Source organism: Coffea eugenioides, chromosome 8 (assembly GCF_003713205.1).
Source record: "Coffea eugenioides isolate CCC68of chromosome 8, Ceug_1.0, whole genome shotgun sequence".
In the NCBI taxonomy this organism is placed as follows: Eukaryota; Viridiplantae; Streptophyta; class Magnoliopsida; order Gentianales; family Rubiaceae; genus Coffea; species Coffea eugenioides.
In genome coordinates, this window is record NC_040042.1 from 45,963,887 (window position 1) to 45,980,033 (window position 16,147).

The 16,147-nt window shown below is 34.2% G+C and overlaps 1 protein-coding gene across 4 annotated transcripts; it reads left to right on the top strand.

Annotated features, from left to right (window-relative positions):
• Positions 1-6,364: 6,364 nt before the first annotated feature.
• On the top strand, positions 6,365-15,851 carry LOC113781410. Of its 4 annotated transcripts, none has more exons than XM_027327340.1 (7): positions 6,365-6,827; positions 7,027-7,119; positions 7,368-7,694; positions 11,748-11,900; positions 12,579-12,904; positions 13,346-13,862; positions 14,698-15,851. In XM_027327340.1, the coding sequence occupies exons 1-7, from the start codon at positions 6,644-6,646 to the stop codon at positions 15,216-15,218; spliced, it is 2,121 nt and encodes a 706-aa protein (XP_027183141.1). In that variant the 5' UTR covers positions 6,365-6,643; the 3' UTR covers positions 15,219-15,851. The 4 variants fall into 4 exon arrangements, with proteins under 4 accessions (XP_027183141.1, XP_027183143.1, XP_027183142.1 ...); XM_027327342.1 differs by having other exon boundaries at positions 12,582-12,904; XM_027327341.1 differs by having other exon boundaries at positions 7,030-7,119.
• Positions 15,852-16,147: the final 296 nt, after the last annotated feature.

The following is a 16,147-nucleotide window of genomic DNA, read 5'->3' on the forward strand; positions in this document are numbered from 1 at the left end:
AAACCTTCACCCAGAAATATGCAATTACAAACTCAAAACAAAAATTTTCGTTGAAATATAATTTCTATTGGGAAGGATGAAAGAGAGGAGAAAGAGAAAAAGAAATAAAAGAAAGAAAAACAATTTCATCTTATGATATTTTCTTGAGAATTAAATGAGAAACTATAAAGGAAAGAGGAAACCCCAAAATTAAAAGAATTGAAAGGCTAAAAAAATTGTATTTTATGAAAGTAATTTGAATATTTTTTTAATCATTTAAAGAGAAGATAGATCTCTACAATTCCTCTTTTTTAATTTCAATCATTAAGGTGAAAATTTTTGTGGAAAAGAGTAAGAATTAAATAAAGAATGAAGAGAAAAAGAAATAAAATAAAATAAAACAAGGTAAATGAAAAGTCAAAATAATGCAAGGGCAATTTTGTCCTAAAGGGGGTTAAGTGAGCAAAATTAAAGGTTATGGGGTAAACTAAGAAATGGAGTATTGTTTAATGGGATAAAACATGATTAACCTTTTTTTGTGTCCTTTTAAACTTGGGTATTCAAAACATAGGTAGTGTCATCAACCAAACTCAAGTCGACGTCACAGCGTTCCAAACACCCGACGCCCATCCTTCCCGCATTCTTAACACTATTGGAATTTTTTTTATCGTTAGTAAGGTTGCAATAACACAAAGTGAAAGTGGAGTTTATGTATTTAGAATTTAATTAATTAACAATCTCAATGGTGCTTCTAGAGTTGTAAATGAACCGAATCGAACCGAGTATCTCATGTTTGAATTCTGTTCTTTAAGCGATTCGAACAACGTTCGTGTTTGTTCATTAATTTTCGAATTCCAAACATGTGTTCGTGTTCGGCTTGTTAAGCAAAATTCGTATTCGAATTCGAATTTGTGTTCAACTCGTTTAACATAAATGAGCCATTCGCGAACATGCTCGAAATGCTCGAATCCAAATTATTTTAAGTCTTAAATATGCCATGCAAATCATTAATCATTCTCAAAAAAGTACTAAGTGACTAAATTTTATTATTTATTAATTATATAACTAACATTAACATAAAAATAACAAATAAAACAAAGTAATTTGCCCTCCAAATATAAAAGTCTACCTATAAAATTAACTTTAAAATTTGTCAAATGTTAATTATGTTCATGTTCGCTAACGTTCGTTAAAACTCGTGAACATACTTGTATTCGCGAATGTTCGTTAAAACTCGTGAACATTCTCGTGTTCACTCGATTATTAATCGAACAAAAAAATTCGTTCGAACTCGGTTCGTTTAAGGTTTCGAACGAGTCTTTCACGAACACCAACGAGTCGAAACGAACCAAGCTACCGAACAGCTCGATTTGTTTAACAGCTCTAGGTGTTTCATTCGAAATATACCCAAGTTAACTACAACTAGGAATATAAATGAATTTAATTAAATTGAACACTTTGATAAAATTGAAATATGAAATTTCAATTTTCAAATGTGAATTCATTAAATTATTGAATTGTTAAATACTAAATTTGATATATTTGAATATATACCACATAAAATGATACATGAATGATTTATCACTTATTTTTTAAAGCAAATTTTATCTAAAAAATTCAGTATCGCTTAATTAATTCAAATATTCAATTTTTTTATTATCAAACATGTTTAAACATGTTAAGATCTGAATTTATTAAATTTAAATATTGAACTAAATTATCAAAGGAATTTGAAATTTTGTTTAAATTTGATTTATTTATTTGTTGAACTAAAAGTCCTTATCGAATCAAACTCGACTAACTTCAAATTTTTACATATAAAATTCAATTTTATACTAATTGAATCAAGTTGAACCGAACTTAAAAGTTTGTCGAGTATAAAACATTGTTCAAATTTAAATGAATTAGTTAGTGAACTAAACTCAAACGGAACTCTTACCAATCCAATCTCGATTCAAATATCAAGTGGCTTAATTCATCTTTCAACTCTAGATATAATATATACAATTCCCCTTCCATGGTCTATAGGGCATATCCTATCAATATTAATATTTTAAAGATGCAATTAGAAGTGAAATCTGAATTGAGATCCCAAGATAAACTTCCCGAATAGGACAAATAACACAATCTGTCTTCCAATTAACTTATCTGCACTATTACCACTTAATATCTCACTCACAAGAGATTGCGCGTTTGACGCCTTCTTATAGGGTGCTATTAAAAGTAATACCGCTAGATATATTATAATAGAATTCAATCCAAATGTCAATGGGTTAGATGTTATCCAAACTCAACCCGAACTTAATGTACTTTGGTAGAGTTTAGATTTAATTTTTTAAAATTAGATCTTATTTAAATTCAAATCCTATAAGAAAAATATGGGTTTTGATAGGGTTTGATTTTTAATTATCTACTAGTTTTTTCAGCCTCACGCGATGCGTGAGGATGCCCTGGGTCTGTGTTAAACAAGTTCAAATGAAGACAAGTTAATTAATATAAAATAGTTATATATTAAATACATAATGGGTGCTAGTAACTATGGGAAATTTAACTTTAGGTAAATTAGTTATTGTCGTTATTCCTTTACTCAATTTATTTATGAAGTTGAAGAGATTTTTGTACCTACTGGACTTGGACTACTAATTGACTTAATGTGAGATATCGATACGATGTATTAGTATTGATATATTAGTATTTCATATTTGCAATAAATTATCAACGATCTAACAGTAGTCATGTGTGAGAGTGTGTATTTTTTCCTAATTGCACTGATAAATAAGACCTTGAAATTAGGTTATCTAACATTCTTAATGTAGCATTAATCAGTAAGTAATGACTAAAATTCGGTAGAATTATAAGGCATGGTTATCTAACTTTTTTAATGTATCATTAATCACTAAATAATGCCTAAAATTATAAAATGGGTTTATCATTTTCTATTGTTTGCTATACTTGAATGAGCTTTCAAACATATTTAAAATTTTTTTTAGACCAATGTAAAATTAAATTAATTTTTTTTTGTATATTCAATGGCTTTTTTCTTTTACATTAATAGGTCTGGATGCATGACATATAATTTTTATTCAACTCTATCCCACCATGAGCTCGGTTTATATATACTATCATTTCTCCTAATCAAGATTTCATATTGGATCCTTTTTTTTTGTTGCAATTCAGATGATTGTTTGATTGATAGATTAAAAGTGTTCAAGAATGAAGGGAGCAACAATGGTTTCTTTGGACAAGACATCATCTATTGAAAATGAGTCTCGGACTCTCAATATTGAACGACTTCAACTTGCAGGAGTAAATATACATATTTTCTTATTTTTATTTTTTCTTCCCTTTTATTGGTTGTCTATTCTTTGTTTATTTTTGGAGATTTTAATGATTTTGGTTTTGATAATTTATGTAGGAGGCAGCACTTTATGTGGTGAGTACGAGAAGTATGGAAGAAGCTCTTTGAATTTTCACTAAGATAATGGCTTAGATATATACAATATCCAACGAATTCTTGAGTTAAAAATTTTTCCTTTCTATTTTCTAGGTTCTTTGGATCTATAATTCTTACTCATTTGATGATTCTTTCGGTAACTTGGTTGATTTTTTTTTTTGTTGTAATCTGTATCATAAGCTGCAAAATTATAGGTTATTTTGTATTCTTAAATCATGTGCTAAAATATGTGAGTTTCTCTGTTTCTTTTCCTTTTTTAATAAAAGTGGTATTCAAAATCAAGAGATAGTTGGAATCTTTAAATGGTGAATTCCAAATCGACTTGTGTTTACGGATAGATTGAAATAAAATGCTAAGAAATAAAGGATGGATCTATTTTAAAAATGGGGTGACAAACTCGTGTTTAAAATTAGAAAATATGTATTTATAGAATCATTTTTTCATACTTGAAAGAAAAAATTAGGACTATTGTAAAAGTTCAAAAACTATCTGTGTTGTCCACAAAAGAGAACAATAAGTCAACAAAAATTAGAGTCAAAAAATAACAAAATTACAAAACAACCAAGCAAATACTCCCTCCGTCCCACTTTGATAGTCCTGTTTTCCTTTTTCGTCTGTCCCAAATTGTAGTCCACTTCCCAATTGAAGAATGTAGTTGTATTTTAATTTTCCTAAAATACCCTTATTCAATATAAGTTGTTGTTACTATAAATCTACCCCATTTAATGAGAGTTAATTCTTTTTTTACCATCAATTCAAGTTCCCATAAAGTTGTACTTTAATTAATGTGAGGGTATTTTAGGAAAATAGCTACCTAAATTGATTGTTCTAACAAAGTTAACTATTTTTTCTTAAACTGTGTGAAAAAAAAACCAGAACTATCAAAGTGGGACGGAGGGAGTATAACATACATGTTGAATGAAAGGAAAATAAATGGCATGATTGGAAAATATGGCAAACACCTAAGGCTAAACTAATACTCGTAAATAGCTAAGGTGGCCTATCTCTCCGGATCACAAGGGGCAACAATGACTCAAACAAAAGAGGTACAAAGAACAAATAAATTACAAAGAAACCACAATACTATAGCATGCATCTTCCGGTGTCTTGAGTAAGAGAGAAACAGCAAATGGCATTATCGAAAAATGAAGCACCACTAAGGCTAATGCTAATCACATGAAGAGGAAATTGCTGACCAAGAGGAAATGTTTCCATCCAAGAGAGCCACGCGGACAGAAGTAAATTTCCAGCAAAGCCACCACTACTGAATGGCGAAAGACCAAACCGCCTCTCAAGTTCACACAAATTGCACTATAACCAGCCCAATTTCACTGTAGCAATCCGAACTCCCGCTTTTAGTATAGTAAAGATATTCAAATTATCCAAATTCATTATTGTATGGTCACTTGACCAAATACAGTAAAATTTCGTGTAGCAATCCGAACTCCCGCTTTTAGTATAGTAAAGATATTCAAATTACCCAAATTCATTATTGTATGGTCACTTGATCAAATACAGTAAAATTTCGTGATTGTTTTCTTTTTTCAATATAATTCTAGTTGTCATTATAATTAGTACAAACTTTTTTAGAAAAAGAAAAAAAATAATGACAAATAAATAAAAGATTGGACGTGGATACGATTGAAGTTTTGAAAATAAATAGAAATAGTCAATAATATTTTTCTTTTAGTTCATAATATTGCATATAACTTCTTAAATGTTAACTTTACTATTTGAAAATAAAAATTAGATGGTATTTATATTATTTTTGAATTCTATACATTTTTAATATATTTTTACTTTAGTATGTTTAGAAAAATATAACAAATATCCATTGGATACCAAGTTTGAATTTATTTTTTCACATCCATAAAGGTTTAGATTTGGGTCTAGATCTAACTAAGGGGACACTGAAATCTAAAAACTGAAAATTGAAAATTGAAATTTGAATCCATTAAATTATTAAATTGGTAAGTACTAAATCTAATATTTGATACATTTGAGTCTAGTCACATAAAGTGAATTTAAATATGAATCTGAATTAAAGAAATTTAATCCAAACCTTACCCATTAACATACGTAGGCCTTGTTTGATAATGCAATTAAGCACTTAAACTTAGGGTGCGTTTGATAAAATTGAAATTTGAAAATTAAAATTTAAAATTTGAAATTTGAATTCATTAAATTATTGAATTGTTAAGTATTAAATATAATACATTTGAGTGCATATCATATTCAGTGATAAGTGAATAGTTTATCACTTAATTTGAAGCAAGTTTTGTCTAAAAAATTCAATGTCACTTAATTAATTCAAATGTTCAATTTTTTTGTTATCAAACGGCCTGAATATGTTAAAATTTGAATTCATTAAATTTAAATACTGAATTGAATTATCAAATAGGGTCTTAATGTATATAAATCTTAATATGTTTAGATACATTTGATAAATAAAAATTGAACATCTGAATTAATTAACTATTATTGAATTTTCTATGCAAAATTTTTCCTAAAAATAAGTGATAACCTATCTATTTGTCATTGAATGTGATATATACTTAAATGTATTTGATTTAATATTTAACAATTCAATAATTTAATAAATTCAGACTTTAAATTTCAGATTTTAATTTTCAAATTTCAGTTTTTATCAAACGCAATATTAATTAGCATCATAGTTAAGGGTCAAGATTAAGTTCGGATTTCCTGGAGCAAAGGTCAAAGGGTACTATGGTACATGTACAAGCCAAACCGCAGCGGAACCACGCGCTCTCTAGAGTACGATATGGATAACACCAACTTGGACCCACAAATATGACGTGTCAACTAACGAGCAATGGATTAAGCTGACGACATGCGCACCGGAATATACCCCACCGACGAACAACCCGAGTCTACTCTTCTTCTTTTCCCGAAAACTATAAATACCTTACATTACTTAACCCCATGATTTTTTAGCCCTAGCACCGCTCAGACTTCAGCCGCAACATGCTTTTTCCACGAAAAGCCCTCAGTTTAACCTTATCTCAGCTCTCAACAAACCTTCATAAACCTTATTTGTCAGTAATTTTACCGATTATACCACCGCAATTTAGCTAAATTAGATTTTTTGTAGCTCAAATTTGAATTTTTTTGAATTAAATTGAAAATGTTTGTTGTTGTTAACGTTTATGAGGATTTTATGCGGTCTTTTTGGGGTTCATCAGTTCCGTGATGGACACGGTGGGGTTGGCTCTTCCGGAGGCGGTGGTTGCGGTGTCTAAGCTTATGGGATCAGAGGGTTTTAGCAGCGGCGGCAGCGGAGGTGTTGGGGCTGCTGTCGGAATAGTTCAGGCTGGTCGGCCGGAGGGTAATTCGGTCACGATTCGGCCTTCTTTTGATGCATGCAGTCACAGAGGTGTCTTGTTTGCTGTCTTTTACAAAAACACTTAATTTTTTTCCCTTTCAATTCCTGCACACCATATTTTTATTTCTTGATCATTTCTATGTAATCTGTTTCTGCGGATGGATACTTTGGTTGCTATAGAATGATTTGATTTTTGGTTGTATGATTTATTTTTCTCTCTTACTAAAAATAAATAAATTATTAAATAAAGCAGGTGCTCCAACTATGGGTGAAAGGGAAAGAAATATGGGAAAAAGGACGGAATGCGAACATCTTGTGATTAAGATGCCAGTGATGAGGGAAGGTGACAGATTAAAATATTTTAGGATCGTTTTGCAATAAATCTAAATGACTTTGTAAAAGCTAAATTCTTTATTTGCTTATCCTTTTGACATTATGCAAGTATACTTGGGGGAAGGTTTGTTCATGATATGCAAAGGGAATTCATATTATTGATTTCTTTTGGTTCCCTCTTCTGTGTTCAATTAATGTTGGTGATAATGAGAGAATACATGGCAATTGTAACTTAGCTTCCTTGTATATGCATTTCAGCTAAGATTCCTCCAGAGCCAGCTTTTCAATATAAGGTACCAGATACAGGACGTTTTGTACCTAATGGACAGCTATCCAACTTACATCTTGGTGATGCTTCTGAGGAATTGAAACTGCTTAGTATGAATGCATCTCAATCTTTGACTACTAACCCAGAGGCTAAACAGTTGCATCGAAGATCTGGGAAAGTCTCAGGAAGCAATAGTGGTGGTTCAAAGAGGTCAAGAATAGTACAGTTGGAACTTTCAACCGGTGAAACTGGTTTAGAAGATATGAAGGGCAGTTCTTCTCGTACTGGATGTTGTCCTGCAAAATTCACAGTTGCAGGTAGAGTTCTTTCCGATTAATGTGGTAGAGGACAGCAATTACTATTGGTTGTGAGTTATTTTTGTGTCAGTAAACTTGCCTTTTCTTGGATTTTTAAGCACTGTTGCTTCTTAGACATTATGTATTAATGCATGGTTTGTTAGATGTTAAGAATCGGAATGACATGGATTGATTCAGGCTTGATATTAGATCTGTATATCTGATATCCAAGAGATCTCCTAAGAACACTATTCTTGATGCTTGAATTACCAAGTTTTACTCTGATCTGTCTTAACATTCAAATCAGGTTTGTTACAAGATGGCTATTTGATGCAATTTGCATTCTTGTTTGAGAGCGCAAATACCGAAAATTTGGTTTCAGAATTAAAGTTTTCTCAGTTTCTGGGTGTGATAAGATGGGGATTTTGGAGTTATAACACATTTTTTCTGTGATTTTCTTAGTGTTCAATGCTATGCTGCGATACAGTTGAAAGTGCAGGGAATGGTTAGAAATGGAAGCTTTCAGATACTATCATTCAAGCAGATGGTGTTTGCTGGACCACTCGAGATTTTTATAGTAAAGAAGTATCAAGCTGTAGGTGAAAGACTTTTGTGGGGTTCCATATAGATGGTTCAAGGAGTGGCTGAGTTGAAAATTTGTTTTTTCGCCAATTTTGGAAGCTTAGGATTTGATGTTTGTAGCTTCCTTTCTTCATCATGCAGTTTCCTTTTTGGTCTTTCGATTTTGAATGTAGATGTGGGCGGTGTCCTCTTCAAATTTTAAACGAGAAAGACTGTTTGGGGTCCAATATCATTGTAAACATGCATTCTTATGCTTATATGAAATATACGTTTTAATGAGGCACCAGACAAAGGTTGCTCTGGAAGTATGGTTTCCAAAACATCAAAATGTGAAGGTAACACTTTTGGGGGTTAGATACATCGAAAAATTTTCAAAGCATTAGTTGCCCCAACCCCTTGCTTTCTACCCTCATTTGATGCTTGCTCTTTTCACCCTGTTTCTTCATGGCTCTTTTCTCTTGAGAATTGATGCCTCTCTACCTCTGATATGCTACCTTTCTGCCAAAATCCAAACGTAATTCATGCCTGCTTTTAATCATGGTGGGTAAGTTCTTTTTGAGTGTATTGCACTCTGGAACCATTATTTACTTGTGAGATTGAGCTCATAATCGACTTGGTGAAAGACTTTTTGAGGCTCCGTATAGGTGGTTTAAGGAATCCAATTTCTGTAATGTTGGAAGCTCAGGATCTGATTTTCATAGCTTCCTTTTTTTCATGACGCAGATTCCTTTTGGGCTTTTGATTTTGAATGTAGATGTGAGCTTGTGCTCTTGGAACTGTGAATGAGGAAGACTGTTCAGGGTCCAATATCATTGTAAATATACATTTTTATGCTTATATGAAATATACACTATAATGAGCTTGGCACTGAGGTGCTCTGGAAGTATTTGTTTCCAAAAAAAAAATGTGAAGGTAAGATTTTTGGGGTTAAGGTACATTGAAAAATTTTCAAAGTATTAGTTGCCCAAACCCCTCCCTACATCTCTCCCCTCCTTTCCCACCCCTGATTGACACTTCTTTCTTGCTTGATGCTTGCTCTTTTCCCAGCTTTTACTTCTTCGTTGAGAATTCATGCCTCTCCTTTGTGGTATTCCACCTTTCTTTCAAATTTCAAACTTGATTCATGCCTTCTTGTAACCCCCAAGAGTGAGTTCTTCTTGAGTGTATTACCATCTGGAGCCATAATTTATTTAAGAAATTAAGCTGGTCGGCTAAGTTTCTCGCAAACTAATGGTGGACATTGCAAAGTGTAGTGCTGCTGAGCTGTCCAATCTTCTTGTCTATAAATTCCAAATGAAAATTCATTTCGTACCTAGAATTTTACCAGTCTTCATATCCTTCCGATGGATGACTTAGAAACAGACGGTGACTCGGAGTCAGCAACCTAATTGGAAGATGAGACTTGACATCATACGTAGTTCTGCTTCTGACTTTTGGAGAAATAAACCTGTCATGATATTTAGGAATTTATCTCTGCTCTATTTATATTATTTCCCTGATTTCTCAACTTGTAGGTTGATATATTTGTTCTCAACTTGATACATTCATAGCTTAAGTTTGAGTTATACCATGGGCAAAAAGTTTATTTGGATTTTGAGAAAGTATCATACTTCCAAGAAAACAGGCCATCCTTAACGTGTTAATGTGCTCTTCTAGGAGAGATTATGTTTTTGGAAAAAAGATTAAAAGATGGAATGAATAAGATCTCTCACGCTTCAGTCTCCTTAAAAGACAAATTTTGAATTAACTACTCATTTTTGTTAAACCCCTAGAGTATCTGGAAATGAAACTTAGGATACTGAGGTTGTATGATTGTATTGACTATTGAGATCTATCTGTTCGTATGAGAACTTTTGTTACTTCTCTTAAAAGTTTTCTGAATTCCGAAGCTTTCACAAGGACAAAACTAGTTATATACCTGTCTACACAAAAAGGGACATCAGTAGTGTCAAAATTATACTGTGAATATCTTATGTGAAATAGAATTTGAGATATAACTCGGTAACCTTTTATTGGTTCACATGTTATTGGATATTAGATATTAGTGTGTCACAACCCATCATATCCTGTGTAAGACTATGTTCCTTCAGCTCTTCATTTGACCCCAAAGTACCCGTGTCGACACGACACTAGTGCTGGCATGGGCTATGTGTCCGACACGTCGATAAATTTTTAGACACTGATTTTTGTGAGATGATTTTGTGAGATGTGATGTCAATGGAAGAGGAGGAGACAAAGGTGAGAAAACTCATGGATGTAGAAGACTTGTTGCATTAGAATCCTTATTGCATTGAAATCATTATTGAGCTATGAGTTGTTGGTTACTTTAGAATTCTCCAATCTTTATCGAGCTATGGCGTGTATGTTGGCTGTACTATAATTCATATATTCACTAGAAATTTTTCCATACCCTTGTACGCATGTCTAAGTCTTTAGAAGTGTCATCGTATCCTAAGTTTAGATAGTTGACGAATTAGACACTTAAGACACATACCCGAATCCGACACCCGTATTCGAGTCCAAGTAACATAGGTATCAGATAAATACTAGTGGTGTTCCATTAGCTGTAGTGATAAATGTGCTGGCTTATTACAATAGGCGGCAGCATTTAGGCATAGTTTATCATCATATTGTTTCTATCTTGTTTTTTTCCATTTTCAGGTCTTAGTCCAATCATAAATTTGACTACCATGACATGTTTGGGATTCTTGTTTTCCATTTTGCTGATCATTCATAAAAAATGGATTGACGAAAAGTCTGGTAATAATGCCTGGGTTCAATAACCACATTATGACTTACTGAGGGTGCTGGAAGGTGTGGCTACACAACCTTTTCTTGACATTCAGCGAACTTGTAGTGTCTGAGCTCCATAACCACATTATCACCTACAGTGGTTGCTGGAAGTAGTGGCTATGCAACCTTTGCATGAAGTTGTGTAATAGTGAATGCAAGCAACATGTATGAACATGTCTAATGCCCTTTTAATCTGTCTTAGACAAGTAACAACGTTTGTCATTGTCCCTTTTGCCTCTTGGGTTGTGTGGTTTACTCTCAAAATCAAGGCACAGCATCTGATTGTAGATGAACATTTCTGTTCTGTCTATTGAACTTGTCCATTCTATACTTGGTTATCCAATTGGTCAGAGTTTCATGAATACGACATTTGGATTCTTCCTTTAAGATTTTTGATGTGTTCTATATAAGAAGATCTTGGATGATATGGTGCATAGGTTCTGTAGCTTGCTTTTCAGATACAGTAATAGATTCTTTGCAAGGATTGATGCTGAATTTCATGGTATTTACTCCTTTTCCAATTTTTTGTGTCTTTGTTTCTTTATTGGCTGTATGGGACTTATTACAACTCTTTAAATGATTGCTGTGAACAATTTGATGTCTTTTCCAATCAGAATAGTAGCTATTTTAAATGTTTGAAGTGTTAATTAAAATGCCAGGCCAAGCAGTTCTGATAAATTCTCATCCTTGGTTTTACAGAGAAAAGTCAAATGCCTAAGCAAAGGAACAATTCAAATGCCAAGCGGAATGATAAAAGAAATGGTAGAATTCCTAAAAGCAGATGTGATTCATTCTGTCTGAAAAATGGCTTGGTTAGCTTCAGTTCTGTTGCTGGAGGAGGCAATTTTGTTGGTAAGCAAATGTTACTCTTGACTATTAAATTTTAAATCAATGTGTTGATTTTCTGCTGATGATGGATGAGGTCAAAACAATATTCTGGATTATTGCTGGCTCTTAAATACTTGATGTTTCTTTATAAGAACCCTTTCCTTTTTTCCCCCCCCCCCCTTTTTTGGGGGCTTCAACCGGTATTTTTATCCTTTAGATCATAGCCCCACAATTCTTTGGCAAATCTCAAATTTGCTCAACGCCGCTTAAAATGAGCCCAATAGGAGTCTTATTGACCTGTCAGTTATTAATAATGCTGCATAATCAATCACTGCCTTGTTGGTTTGGGGCATTTAAAACAGGATCTGTTGCCATTAACAATGTCTGAATCTGTCAGCTTGGGAGTCCTTCCATTGGTAAACCTGTACATGATGTATTAATGACTGCATTTATTGTTGGCTATTAACATTTCATGAAAAGTGTCTTTTTGGTTTGTGTTCTGGAAGTTCTGTGCAAGCCTGGTATGAAAAGTGACTTCTTGTGAAATCAACTCAGATATGTAGACTCTATTGCTGGGATTTTGAAATTTCTGCTTCATTTTATGTATCTAGTTTTGCTGTTTGAGTTCTCTGTACCAAAACTTGGATCACTTTTAATTAGATTAGTGATTTTGTTGTTGGTTTCATGTGTTTTCTTTTCCAGCAGTATATGGTTCCAAGTCTGACATTTTTGATGGCACAAAGCCAGTTGATGAACTGCCTCTCAGTGAACTCCTTGATGGCAGTTATAACTGTCCTAGTTTGGTAAAAGATAAGGGAAAAGCAGTTGAAAATTCAAATGAGAATCTTCTGCATTTAGTTAGAAAGGCCGCCTCTCTTATCTGGCGCCAAAGTCCTGTTCACTCCCAAAACCCTGCAAATATTAATGATGTTGATAACCAGAACGTCTCCATGGGTGCTTGTCCAACAAGCAGGATGGATGGTGAGAAAGAAGATTCCTGCACTGTAAATCAGCCTTCTAACTATAAGGTAAGTTTGGTAGAAATAGGAAGTATGGTGAACTCAAAATTAAGATTGAGGTACTAATATAAAGCAAATTTGAGCTCCATGTCCCAACATGTCAATGCGAACATTCATGTCTCAAACTTCTTGGCTTTTGTTAGGATAATAACACTGATATGTTGCATGGGAAAAAGCTAAAATTTCCTTCTATTGGTGGTATTTACAGTTACATTTTTCACTCATTGCCCCTTTCTCTGCATTGCAAATGCATTGGAAATACATGAATTAGTTGGGTTATGTGGCAGCTCTCTCTTTTTCATGCTTTCAGCTTTTCTAACTTTATCTTGCCAATCTTATGTTTTGGTGGTGAAACTCGAAACATAATATGCTTTTGATTCTTTATATCTGTAAGTGCTCATTAGGGATCTCTTTTCTATTCAAGCTTGTATTTTCTTGTTCAAATTTTAGGATTCTTGTGGCCATATGAAACCACTTGCCGTTGCTGTTGATTCTCCCCTGTGTCCACCAAAAGATATCTTGGAACGACTTGCACTTCCACCATCCAAGGATTTGGACTCTCTGCTTCTGGATGCTGTGAGGCCTGCTTCATCTTCAAGAACTGGCACTGACCTCCGTTTAGGGAAGACAGTATTTCATCGAACTGGCTTGCCGCCTTTTTCTTGGTCTCATAATTCCTCTGGCCATGTTAAATCTGGTTCAGATACAGTTAAGTTATCTGCTAATAGGACCACATGCCCAGGTAGATGGGTAAAAGTGGGAAACACTCTTACTCCTGTGAAAGGCTCAAACCTTTCGATGTTAGATTTGAAGTCGCTCACTTATAATCACAGACTAGTTCCTTCAGGAAATCTACCATCTACACCTTTGGGGGTAGAAAATGCCTCATCCATATGTCTAAACATTAGTTCCCGTGAACAGGGTGTATCATCATCAGCAGCATTCTCAGCTTCCCAGGACCCTTCAGGTATATCACTTTCCTGGACTTCTTAAGTTCACCATCATCCCTTCATTCCCTTGTACTGGTGCTCCTTAAATACAGAGTCACTGACTACCCACTTAAATGTAATTTTAGTAGATGAACAAAGTAATATTGATGGCAATGCATTTGGTTCCAGTCAAATTTAATTAATATTGTTGACATTGTTATTAACAAGCTGCCCTATATAGACTTTGGATGCATAGGGGTTGTCTGTTGTGTTTGTAGCATTAATGTGATTCGTCAAGTACTTCTTAGAGCTTTCTTGACAGTCTAAAAAAGAAGAATTAATTCCGTGCATCCTCCTGTCTTAATTGTTCCACCAAATGTTTCTCGTGATACTGTGCAAAAGTATCTGTACTTTGATATGGTGTTTCACAATGTTACCATCAGGCCATATACAACAAAGCTCTTTCAACCTTTCTTAACTTGTGAAACCTTGGCCCAGCATGCTGACACAGCAAGAGCGCTAGTTGTCCTAGTTCCTTATTGGTTTTCCATCTGATGTATTTTCTTGTTTGACTCGAGGTAGGAAAGAACTGGATTGCAGCTTAGTTGGTCCCACGTCGGTCCATTGTGTGATGTTGGTATTGGTATTTCTGTATAGGGGCCAGATATCTCTGTATTCATGCATTACGCTTGAGTTTGTATTATCCGTAGTTTGATAAACCAAGTAAGTTGGTCAAGCATCTTTAAGAACAAATGCTTATATTGCTTATCAACTAATTGGATTGTTATATGGAATATTTGCTGCACATTGAAATGTTCTGGATCTGGAAAAGCCATTTCTGAGAAAGTTTTATCACATTTTTTTTTGCAATAGATGAGTTGTCTCCCAGACTTTTGGCTGCTGCTCAGACACTCTATGAAATTGCATCTCATTCCACGAGGCAGAACTCACATGAAATGATGAAGTGGTTGAAGCAACCTTCCCAGAAGACCATGAAAGCTTGCACGTTAAAATTAAGTCAGAAATCTGAAAAATTCTTTGTGCCTCCAAAAGCATCAATAGGACCCGATAATCTGGTCAAAGTTGCTGATGGTATGTTTCCTAGCAAGAAGCTTAGACTTTCAGCGGATGAAAAGACTGATGCTGTTTGTCATATAAAACCTGGTAAAAGAGCTCCAACAAATTGGTCTGCGCCCAGATCAATTAGATCATCTCCTAGCAAGCTATTTAGGGATTCGGTGCCTGAGATGAAAAATTACAATAGGCATATTGTCAACAAATCGTATATGATGCCACCACCTAGTAGGGTCGCTGATAAAGCTTGTAATAGTAGGCAGAAGCTGAAGAAGATAGTGCCGATGGATTGGAACTCAACAGCCAGCGATCTGGATTGATGAGTTCCTTTTCAGGCTTAATAAACAGCTTTCTGTCAGACTTATCATTTGTTCATTTCATCACCATAGGATCAATATTAGAAGTTTGTAGGTTTGTACATACTATGTTGCCTGTAGGAAGGAATGTTGTAACATTAGCTGTAAGATCCACACAAGATATTGCACGGGAAATTCTAAATTGCCTTGTATAGATGATTAATGAGGCAATAGAACATTCAGTTGTACACAAATGTCATGTTTGTATTTGTGTTTGTTGCTCTCACGGTTGTAGGTTTTTCAATGCTTGTACTTGCAAAGAGCAGTGAAAATAGAAGAGGGTTAAGAGACAGCTTGCTTTGGAGCTACAGCAGGGTTTGCTCGAGGCACACATTTTGAGCGTCAGAGAGAACCATCATTCATTGTTGCAGGCGGAAATGTAAATCAATTTTTTAACTGTCGGAGATGATGGCAATGCAAGTTCGGCCAAAGGACTGCCATCAGTATGTAGTCATTGACGACTACATACTGCACATGGCTGGCAAATATGTGAAGTCACGGTATGCATATTGAGCAAAAAAATAGCTCGAGGACCTTTTGTATTGGGCTGTTTGATGCAAATTTAGAGTGAATAATATTCAGATGCCCCTTTGTAAATGCATGTGGGTTCATGTACTGTAGAAAACTGCAAAATTCTATCCTGGGACCATGAAGATTGCATCAGAAAAGGGATGCACTGTTACAGCTGCAAATTGTAGGTATTTTGTGGTGGACAGGGAGAGAACGATTGATGAGGGTAGTCCATGCATGTATTTCTGAGAGATGAATGAATTTCCATCAAACCCCAGTAGTCTCTGGTTGAGTTTCTGATGAAGAAGAAAAGAGAGCTTAAAAATTATCCACTTCTGTAAGACGACAGATAACAATAAAAATAATTAAGAGAGTTTTTTTTT

Excerpts from the sequence above, each read along its gene's own strand:
- LOC113781410 (XM_027327340.1), top strand. The coding sequence starts at position 6,644 with ATGGACACGGTGGGGTTGGCTCTTCCGGAGGCGGTGGTTGCGGTGTCT. Across the intron at positions 7,120-7,367 it reads GATGCCAGTGATGAGGGAAG|CTAAGATTCCTCCAGAGCCA; the intron begins GTGACAGATTAA and ends TATGCATTTCAG. Across the intron at positions 13,863-14,697 it reads AGCTTCCCAGGACCCTTCAG|ATGAGTTGTCTCCCAGACTT; the intron begins GTATATCACTTT and ends TTTTTGCAATAG.